The following is an 11,480-nucleotide window of genomic DNA, read 5'->3' as shown; positions in this document are numbered from 1 at the left end:
ATATGCATACTTTCCTATGGCTATGGTTGCTGATTTATGCCATTTCGTTATTTCGTTCTGTCGCAGCGACACAACGACAAACGTCGTTATGGCGCCCCGCCGAATGTCTCCTAGTTGAATTTCGCCCTACCAAACATCGCCCCGCCGAATGTCGCCTCTCTCTCTCTCTCTCTCTCTCTCTCTCTCTCTCTCTCTCTCTCTCTGTCCCTTTGGTCAGGTCGCTCTGTTTCTGTACTAGTAGAGAATGAATTTGGCACCCGAGTGGCTGTTTGTATGTAAAGCGCCTACCAAATTGTTCATCAAGAAAATTACGCTATATAAATCTAGTAAAATATGTATCGAAAACATCAGCTTTACAATATTGGGACCATAACTCTCAATATATTATAAAACAAAGACGTCACATCTTTTTAAACATACTAAGCATTTCATTACGTTTTGTCTAGAAACATCGGGAACGCAAGACACAATGCGTAACTAGAGGAAGGACAGTTCAGTTGTAGATTGCGCCCACGTTTTCTTTACTGTGGCTAACTAAAAAGCAATGTCCTGCATGTGTATGGAATGTGTACAATTTTGCAGAATGTGTGCAATTCAAGTGGGCAATGATATTACGATGATCCTTCTTGAGTTTCTTGTACCCGGACTTGTTGATCTTCTAGGCTTTGTAAAATTATATGAAATTCTATCAGGGAGTGCAAGCTAATACTGACAGTTGAGTGTTAAATGAATAGGATTTGACCAAAGTTCCCCAGGCTTATCGGTACACTGTATTATTTGTTGCAATTTTTTTACCTCCTACGACGTTTTCTAATGTGTTCTTTTGGACAGAATTCTCAACGGATAGTGATTAATTAAAGAATTGCATGTGTTTTTTATGTTTTTTTTATACATATTGAAATAGAATTCTTCATTTAATAACCTGTTTTTGTTACTGTTGACCTGCTTATTGTTGGATTCAGTATAACTTGCATTGAGAGATCACGAAGGGGAAAGGCAAAAAGTGTTCTCTTAATGCAAATGGTCTCTTAATAGACGTCGTCTCTAGTGCAATTTATACTGCATACATTTTTGCGTTAGTTATAGATATCTAAACCAGATCAAAAATATGTACGATGAAAATGATAATACAGTTGACAGAAGGGTGATATCATTGATATATCTACATTTCAAGGTCGTCTGTGTGGTGTAATATTATACTGATCTGTTAGAAGACGCCGCCTCTCAATTGGTCTTTCAGACACGCGAGAGAACTATAAATCTATGTTAAAAATCACTACGCGTAAACCTGTTTACCACCTTGTAACAGTTTATTTTGCCGCCTCGACGTGTAACAAGATAATCCAGCCTAATCTTAATTTGTCAATTAACAGAGATAAAATCGTTAAGACAGATAAATAAAAACAGTTTGCTAACTGTCGATCGTACATTATATGAACCAAAAAGCTAGACCCTCTGTCGTGAGAACTATAAAAATTTCGTTGTTTTGAATATCTGTCACGTCTGTTATTGAATCTAAATATGTTTAATATAGTTTTATTTAGTTAGATTATCGGCTGATAATACATGATTGTACGATAGCGGTAATAAACTATTTTAATAATGTCTGCCATATTGGTTGTAATAGGTTGAGTGCTTGTGCTATCGAAAAGTTTGATTTGAAAGAATTAATTTAAATGTGGAAATCCTTTAACATTTTTCTTTTAATTTGGCATTAATATATTTTTATCAGTTTGATATACATGCATTTTGGTTGAAAATAAAGAAAACGTAAGTTGAAAAAAGAAGACTGTGTTATTTATCAATTTCTGCAATATTCATCAATTACATTCAATGTGCCTGTTTTCTAGTTGCTTTAAAAGATGGAGCTACCAAAAGGTTAAGCGAAAGTTAGACCAGTGCTTTTACAAGAAGTGCTAATTTTATCTTTCATCTAATTTATTAACAATTAGATTACTATTTAGTTCATTAGCACACTTTGCAGGTTTTCACGTCAATTTGATTCAAAAGAAGTAAACAATTCTTATGTCAGTAGGTGCATTCAGACATAGAAAAAAAGTCATTTTTTGAGTTTTTTATATTTTTTATTTATTTTTTTAATGGAATATACTTAATGTGCCAATGTGCCTACCAGTAATGTATATTTTAATAAATGTATTTAATAGGAGTGTAGAATAAAACATGACGCTAACTAAAGCAGCAGCAAAGTCCCTTTTAAGAGCGTTCTAGGGTTCTAGGAAGTGCAATGCACTGGCAACATGTTTTAGTTCGTATTATTGTCGTTTCCGCTTATGCAGAAGTAAAATAGACTGGACAATCAATGTTTTTAAATATAAGACTGAAGAATTTAATGTAACCATTTTATTACTTTAGTTTTTCCCGCTCAACAAGAATAAAGGGAGTTGACAGACTCCGACAGGATATGACCTGTATAAAAATCAATGCAAATTGGGTGGATACCTTAAATATGAAATCTGCCATTTCCTTAATACACATCACACTGATTGTGTGTAAGTGTCTCCTTTTACAATTAATTTACTGCAAATGAAATACGTGACGATAGGTTTTACTGCCACTTCCTCATTGATAATTTAAAATTAAATTGATGCTGTGTAATTTTCTCCTTTCATGTACTGCTTATAAAGTGCAAACTGGTTCATACATTGAGTCAGCAAATATGCGAGAGTGAAAGGTAACAAAGTCGCATTTACCATATATGGAAAAGGTAGCAAAGTCGCATTTACCATATACGGAAAAGGTAGCAAAGTCGCATTTACCATATACGGAAAAAGTAGCAAAGTCGCATTTACCATATACGGAAAAGGTAGCAAAGTCGCAATTACCATATACGGAAAAGGTACCAAAGTCGCATTTACCATATACGGAAAAGGTACCAAAGTCGCATTTATCATATACGGAAAGGGTAGCAAAGTCGCATTTACCATATACGGAAAAGGTAGCAAAGTCGCATTTATCATCTACGGAAAAGGTAGCAAAGTTGCATTTACCATATACGGAAAAGGTACCAAAGTCGCATTTACCATATACGGAAAAGGTACCAAAGTCGCATTTACCATATACGGAAAAGGTACCAAAGTCGCATTTATCATATCCGGAAAGGGTAGCAAAGTCGCATTTACCATATACGGAAAAGGTAGCAAAGTCGCATTTATCATCTACGGAAAAGGTAGCAAAGTCGCATTTACCATCTACGGAAAAGGTAGCAAAGTCGCATTTACCACGCATTTACCATCTACGGAAAAGGTACAAAAGTCGTATTTACCACGCATTTACCATCTACGGAAAAGGTACCAAAGTCGCATTTACCATCTACGGAAAATGTACGTGATATCACAATTACCTACCAAAAACCGCGTTTGCCATCTGTGGAAAAATTTCCAAATTCGCATTTTACCATCTGCGGAAAAATTACCAAAATCGCATTTTACCATCTGTGGAAAAGTTACCAAAATTGCATTTTACCATCTGCGGAAAAGTTACCAAATCGCACTTTCACTTGCGGGAATGTTACCAAAATCACATTCACCCTATGTTGAAAAGCAATTGTTGATATTCTAAAATAACTTTATTATTCTCATTTATGAAGGATGTACAGTATGGTGTTACACCTTTCATGATATTTTCACTAGATATCAACAAACGTGTTCCTTATAAAAGACATTCTGATATTAGCAATTAAAACATATTGTAGCCAACATTAATCAGGCATAGAAGTCAAACATTACAAAACGCTCCGTCACTTAGGTTTTAGTTCGGGAATGCATAAAGACAGTTATTTACATTCTTTTAGGCATATTATCATTAAATTGAATTTACTTTTGCTTAAATTATTTCCTTATTATCTGATAAAGAGACAATTATGTCAAACAGTAATGCCCTAAAGTGTTTGAACTAAAACGTAACATATATCCAAAAGATTAAGTCAGTCTAAACATAAATCATTTAACCCATTGACAGTCGTTTACTCTTGCAGGAGGTCGTCGAGGATCGGACCCCATGTGGTGCGGTCTTAAAACGCTCATAAGACAACACTGCGTGGGGCGTCTGTAGTCATTTACACAATGCATACAAAAGCACAACGGCACCGTGTAACCAAATTAATTAATTAACACATAAGGCAGTCAAATTTAACGTTTTTCCATGTCATTAGGCCAATACAAGACGATCACACGGGTCAAGCGAATAAGTTCGTTATTCGCCACGCATCTATGCCTGTTCTGAAATACAAACAAGTTATGTGTACGTAATTCACCGTAATGCACGTTATGCACATGCACAATGCGCTTGAATTGACTATTCAGCAAAACTGCACATTGAATTGTATGCACTCCTATGCGATAGGCATATTTCAGAAGAAAGGCTATATCACCAGGTGTCAGAAGTTGAATACAATTTGACAGGTAAAAACAATCTATAGCGTTCCTGTAGGTTAGCCATAGTAACCCGGAGCAACATAGAGTAGGTTGTTGACTAATAACATGACAAAGCTTGGAAGTAATCTAGAAGTTCTGCCGTAGTAACATAGAGAAAGCTGTTGGTATTGATATTTAGCAGTATGAAGAGTGTAAAAGGTAATCCCGAAGTTCATCCATAGTGACACGGCATAGAGAAAGTTGTAGATATAGCAGCAAGAAGTGGCTAGTAAAGAATCATGAAGTTCAACCCTGGTAACTTAGACGAAGCTGTTAATGTTGATATTTAGCTGTATGCAGAGGCTGGAAAGTAATCCCTAAATTCACAATACTAACATTAAGGGAACTGTTGATATTTAGCAGTATGAGATAGCTTATAAAATTATGAAAAGGCAACTTAGCTCGCTTCTTTAATCTTCATTACGTATAGCCCGAGTAATATGAGACTAGTGATTACATTAAGTAGCACGAGGAGGCTAAAGTTAGTTTCCTTAGTCTTCTTGTCCTCCAGCCGTTGTGACACGAAGGAAGCTGATGACATTTAGGTGTATGAAGAGGCTAGGCGTCCTCTGTTTAGTCATCTTATCGCTTCAGATCGATCGCCATTTATGTTAGCTGTAGTAACATACAGGTAATTGATTATATTTAGCGGCACCAGGAGGCTTAATGTCGCCATTTTTGTCTTCTTACAGGCTAGCTGTAGTAAAATACAGGTAAATGATGATATTCACTGGCATCAGCAGGCTTCAGAACGATCGCCATTTGAGTTAGCTGTAGTAGCATACAGGTAATTGATGATATTTATTGGCATCAGGAGGCTTCAGATCGCCATTTAGGTTAGCTGTAGTAGCATACAGGTAATTGATGATACTAAGCGACATCAAGAGGCTTTAGGTCGTCAATTTCGTCTCCTTACAGTCAGCTGTAGTAACATACAGTTAAATTATAATATTTAGAGATATCGGGAGTCTACAGAAGTTTTCTTCGAGTAAATGTTTATATTTAGCAGCATAAACTCTCGCAGTAGTGTTCTGAAGAAGACGACGAAAAGCTGCGAATCTTGTTTAGTTGTTTATATGGTGTATGAGGCGTAAAGAGTTGATTCCGTAAAACACCGAAGTGTTTTGTTGAGGATGCTAACAATACTAACAGTCATTTTTATTGATTTTGTTTTTCAAAAAAAACAACCTACAAAATCGTATAAAAGGAGGTAATTAACACCTTTCTTTCAATATTTTAGTTCAGAAATAGAGGGTAAAAGGTCTACTTGTCTAAACATTCAGGTGACCTTTTCTTTTTTATTCAAGGCACAACTGCTAACATGATGAATTCCACTTAGCGAGATTTCGAGCCCACATCGGTGATGGTCAAGCGATCTGATATCAGCGACCTTAACCACTCGAGCATGGAGGCCCCTAGTTAAGTTAGTGCCAAAAAAAAATACTATTTTATTCCGAATAACACCGTCTGCAGTTAAAAGCTACACACTTAAACTGTTCAAGATTATATATCCATTTCGATCTGATGTTTTGTCTGCTTATAATATCTGAATTGTATAAAAAAGAATAGCTCAAAACTATCTTTTAGTTCAAACTTCATTCGTGAAGTCCTCCTTTTATTAGTTTAATGTAATATCTGTTTGTGAAATATTTAATCTATAACAGATTTATACGGTATATTTTGATCTCAGTTTTTTTTAATAGTTTTGACGATTAGCGTGCAAGAAGAGTTTAATAAAAGTTTAGGTTTTAAGTTACTCATGACTTTATATCCGACTGTCCGCTTGTAATATCTTAAATGTATAAAAAATAAAACTAGCTCTCAACTATATTTTTCTGCTGAAAATTCATTCACAAAGTTTTCTTTTTATTTGTTTGATTTAATATGTTTGTAAAATATCTAATCTATAAAAAATTTAGCTAGCAGTTTGGTTGCGTGTAGCTGTCATGTTAATGTCTGTCTTTTACTCAACTCGATTGTCCTTATCTTTTAATGTATCTAGATCGCAATGGTTTTTACGTGTGCCTCTACGCTAATCTGAACTTTAATTCTAACACTTGTCAAGGGGAACAATCTTATCTTTTTCAGTTTAATAATATTTTTAAATAGTTTGATTTAATAATAAGACTGTTAGGCTCCAACACATAGTCGTAGATAAAACATTAAGCCCTGTGATGAATTATTTATTCTGTACTGGACTGCCCTGGCATCTAGAAAAGGCAGCACCTTTATCCCCGTTTAAAGATATCCGATGACCATCGTTCACTAAAATATTTTATCTTTAGGTTTATACTTGAAATGTAGAAATTACCTTTCGAATGTGTTTAACTTTACTAAAAATATGTAGATTAATTCCGTGTGTAGAGCTACATTCATAATTAAATTCCATGCAGTAACAGTCGAATGTTAAAAAGTTTCCAGTTTTTAGTGGCTGTACACATTTATACTGTGTTTAGCTATACGTGTATTCAATATGTATTATTTTACCCCTAATGCATTGTACTGTCAGTTAAATGTATATTTACAAAAACTACATCCTATGATAAAATGACATAGAAGGAACCTTTAAATATCGATATTTCTTAATTTCACTAGTATTTTACGGATAGTTGGTTAGTTAGTTGTTTTGGGCTTAACGCCCAGGGCTCGAGCTCACGACTCCGCGATCCGTAGATCTGCAGTCTCCCTATTGAGCGAAGTGGGCGAGCAGAATATTTTATTCTTGATTTTGGAAAAAAAGTCTTACTGTTAATTTCTCATTCTGTTTTTACGCTTTCTGCATATACGAATTTACGGTGCCCCTAGAGTGACATGTTTCGCACCTTTTTACCACTTAGGTAATGTGAGACTTTTTTATTTCGTTTAAACGAAATGATTTCGTTTAAACGAATTAGTTATTTCGTTTAAACGAATTAGTTATTTCGTTTAAACGAAATAGTTATTTCGTTAAAACGAAATGATTTCGTTTAAACGAAATAAAAAAAGTCTCACATTACCTAAGTGGAAAAAAGTGCGTAACATGTCACTTTAGGGGCACCGTAAATTCAAAAGTATTCATACCATTTTGTTTTTACTCCTTGAATCCCGTTTTTCATATTGACCTATTGTAGATTTGAGTGATACAGAAAAACGGTTTTAGACTGAAAGCTGTAATTCACTTGCTTCGGACAATTTGTGGAATGACAGCTAAAGCACTAAACAAATGTTAGTTAAATCTGACACTCCAAATCATAAAATAAAATATTAGTAGTTAAAGGGAGAAAATCACTAAAGAAGTTATATACTAACTTAACTAACAGTAATTTCCTTTGACTTTGCTATAGTGTGAAAAACAGGCGGTTTGCGAAAGAAGACCCTTGCTGCTATATAGTCAGAAATGTAAATAGTTGTTTTGTTTTTGCTGTAGTATCGACATTGCTATGCTTTAATTCATATACATATATATTGGTTTTGTTAGCTTTGTTAAAACTTTGTTGATAATTTGCTTAGTAAGAGTCTCAAATTTATTGTTAATATATTACCTCATTGATTCATGTATACATGAAATGAGTGAAATAAAGGATTCTGACTTGACTTGACTTGATTTCGTTGTAAAATGTAACATACCAAATGTAGCGAGCTGTATTTTTAAGGAATCTTTGTAGCAGGGCTCTGGCTTCTAAGGTGGCAGTCCGAAGTATTAATCTTGTAATATCTGCAATAAATATTTTAATCAAGATAAAAGCATGTCGTGTGGATATTAAATCTGTTTGGTTGTTGTAAAAGTGGCTCTTGTGTTAACCCTTTCAATGCAAAACAGATGCTAAGAAAGTGGCTCTCCACAGTTCTTTTAGTCTAAACACCGATATCAACATACTGTTATATCTATGTCTGATTTTACTAATATTGTAAGTTTGTAATAATTGTTGAATATTAACTTGGTTTTCCAAATGTTAAACAATGAATTTTAAAACTACACAGAGGGAAGGTTGGAAACTGTTACACGTCTTCGTCTTGGTGTATTTGCAATTACATCCGAGTAATATAATCAATTATTGCACTTTACGAAGGTTTTCATAGTTTTTAGCCACTTTGTCTGTTTGCGACTTTGTCCTTTGGAGTCGCTGCCTGAAAAGTATTCTCAATCCGTGACTCTGGCTACCTCTCTTGATGGTCCGTCCACAGCGTCACAACTGAAATGAAATGAAAGTGATAATAACGTCACGAGATGGACTACCCGTTACCTGGGTATTTTTCTTCAGACACTCAAAAATAACTTTAGAACCAAGATCCCCTACGTAAGAAGTCCACCCATTACATAATTCAATAAACTCCTTTCTACCTCAATATAATCTGCTGCTTACGAGTGATTACATATTAATAGTTATTTAGAGGACAATTAGCACAGCAGGGTTCTTCATTATACCACGAAGATGTATCATTACACCACGAAGATGTGTGCAATGGAGTTGAAAGAACTTAATATTCCTTCATTTTTTACATAAGTTGAATAACTAAATACTTAATATCTCCAAGTCTTGGAATTTCGACATGTTTCAGTGTTGTTTTATTTTCTGGCCCTTCGGGGTCATGGGGAACATCACAGAATTCCGATTGAGCATGTGCTATGAGGCGTGTGGGTACTGCACATTTCATTACCTCTCATGAACAGACCCAATCAAAGACGTTGTTGTATTCCATGCTTCCAAAGGATCATTTTGCAATTTTTACTAATTCGAAATTTCGGCTTACTAACAAAAATACATGAGCATTGATGTAAAGATCCTGGCCAAGATCAGGTAACTTGATGAGCCTTTATGTCTCTACAGTGCCATGGAAGATGTCCGGGTATTGCTCGCAATTAAAAATATCAATAGCTTAACCCCGTTAAAGTTTGAAAATTTTCAAACAAGTCCCAACCCCTGAGCAATAAAGTATGACAATACCTTACAGCGATAGCTAGGTCCTTGCTACATGGGCTTTAGTGGATACCGTTAGCAAGAACAAAAGATACAGATGTATTAGTGATGATGATACTGTTTGATACTATTTTACCTGTTTAACAACAATATTTCTTGAGCTATTATTGTTGACGGTGCGTTGAACACGATTTTTTACGATGTCAAAGACGGGCGAGTTAAACCAGAGCGTTAAACAAAGGCACTGTGTTTTGCAACCTATAACTACCTTATATAGGTGGTATTTTGCAAAAGCTCTGGGACATTTTAAACATTTTTGGTGATAGGTGAAACGCGTAAAACGTTTAATAACCATTGCTACGCATAACCGGCGCAGTCACTTTTTCATGTCGTGGTCTGAAAGTACACTAGTCTTGTTTGCCCAAAAATACGTCAAAGTGCAGCTACACTCCTGGGCGACATACGCCGAGAGTATGGCATCATTTAAACGTTGGAGGCAGAAGTATACAACGTTTAAAATAGGTGAGTATTACTGTTTATAATACATGTTATTCGTCATCGACTCTCATAGATAATCTGATAGTTATGTAGAAAGTTTGGCGAACAGCAACTGAAATTTATAAACTAATGAAGCAGATGCAACAACAATGGTCGGTCATCTGTGTCTTGATCTTCAAGTGATACAAACGGTTCGCAAATGGTCCAGAAGTGTTTTAATACAGCGAAAGTGGGGGGAAAATCGTAAGATCTGTTATTCGAAGTTAACGTCAATCTATGACGCCGTGGATAAAGATCAGTACTCACGTTGAGCAACCTGTCTTAGATGTTTGGCATAATTGTTCATGCATTTTAGTATTCTAACTAAACAACTTATTATGACTTAGGTACTGATCATCAAAATCAATAAAAGAAATTTACAATTATAAATTAATGCAAACTTAATGAAAGAATCTCGGTGAAGGCATGACGCCTTTAACGAAGTATGATCAACGTGCGCCGGGTTCGTGAATGTGAATGTTTTTGAAGAGGCGTAGCTCCTGATTGTATGGTCATAACCATGTCAAATTTGCAGTGCAGTTAGTAGAAAGATTGCGAATCATCGAGGTTTATTTCTTGTTTTGCTTCTATAAAGTATATAAAAGTTAGAGAAAAAGTTTACGTTATTTCTAAACCGCCCTCGTAGTACTAATTTGTTCTCCGCAAGTCAATATAAGTTGCCAGAAGTCTTCAGATGACTTCATCAAACGACTAGCCCACTTCAGATATTCTGTTCTGATTGGCTGGGAGGTGGAAATGTGCAAATTGATGTTCAACCTCGAGTAAAGAAAATTACTCAACACACGTATATAAACAGACAAACATCTCTAATTTCAAATAAATCTGTGTAATTTCTTATGTTAAGTGTATTCAAGTTTAGTTTTCCTTTCAACTAAAACAGTGAATATTTACTACCAAAAACTGAAAATCAACCACTGAATATTAAAGATCAGACTGCAAACATGTCTATTGTTCTGCCAAATATAATTTATACTTTTAGTCGAGAGAACGGAGAAGTGGATTTGCGCATGTGCGGTAGTGCTTTGGAAATTCCCGAATGTTATATTTCCGGCACGATACCTGGACAACATCCTTGTCAACACAAATGGAGACATCTTATGGATCTCAAAAGGCCATTGTTTCTTTTTACAAACAAGGACTACTTCATACAGATCTGAATCAACAGTTTTCTAAAGAGACATAAAGATGTTGTTTCCATAAAACTTATAAGATTGTGACAGGCACTTTATAATTTATTTTCACCTTCCGTACAATCAGCATTTTTCAAAAGAGACATAGAGATGTTGTTCATATAGAACTTATAAAACATAAGATCGTGAATCTATTTACACCTTCTTCCGTACAAAAATACGAAGGGATCTTATATCAGCCTTGCTTCAATAGCCACATGGTAAAAGGACATGACACTACAAAATTGTTAGGATGGACAACTTGCCATAATTGAGAGACTACACATGGCAGGTAGTGTAATACTATCAAACGCATCATCAGGCTCAATTCTACGAAGTGTGAGGTCTATGATCTCTGATCACTTTTGCAGCCTTATTCTTTTATTTTGCAAAGAAACATTTGATTTTTTTTTAAATGACTT

The 11,480-nt window shown here is 35.1% G+C and overlaps 1 protein-coding gene across 1 annotated transcript; it reads left to right on the top strand.

The window, feature by feature from the left end:
- Nucleotides 1-2,716: 2,716 nt before the first annotated feature.
- On the top strand, nt 2,717-3,349 carry LOC128546351 (uncharacterized). Its single transcript, XM_053516784.1, has one exon. The coding sequence runs from the start codon at nt 2,717-2,719 to the stop codon at nt 3,347-3,349; it is 633 nt and encodes a 210-aa protein (XP_053372759.1).
- Nucleotides 3,350-11,480: the final 8,131 nt, after the last annotated feature.

The sequence above is a fragment of the Mercenaria mercenaria genome, chromosome 10, assembly GCF_021730395.1.
Source record: "Mercenaria mercenaria strain notata chromosome 10, MADL_Memer_1, whole genome shotgun sequence".
NCBI lineage: Eukaryota > Metazoa > Mollusca > Bivalvia > Venerida > Veneridae > Mercenaria > Mercenaria mercenaria.
The sequence above is the reverse complement of the archived record's forward strand: the minus strand, read 5'-3'. Positions and strand labels throughout refer to the sequence as shown.

Excerpts from the sequence above, each read along its gene's own strand:
- LOC128546351 (XM_053516784.1), top strand. The coding sequence starts at position 2,717 with ATGGAAAAGGTAGCAAAGTCGCATTTACCATATACGGAAAAGGTAGCA.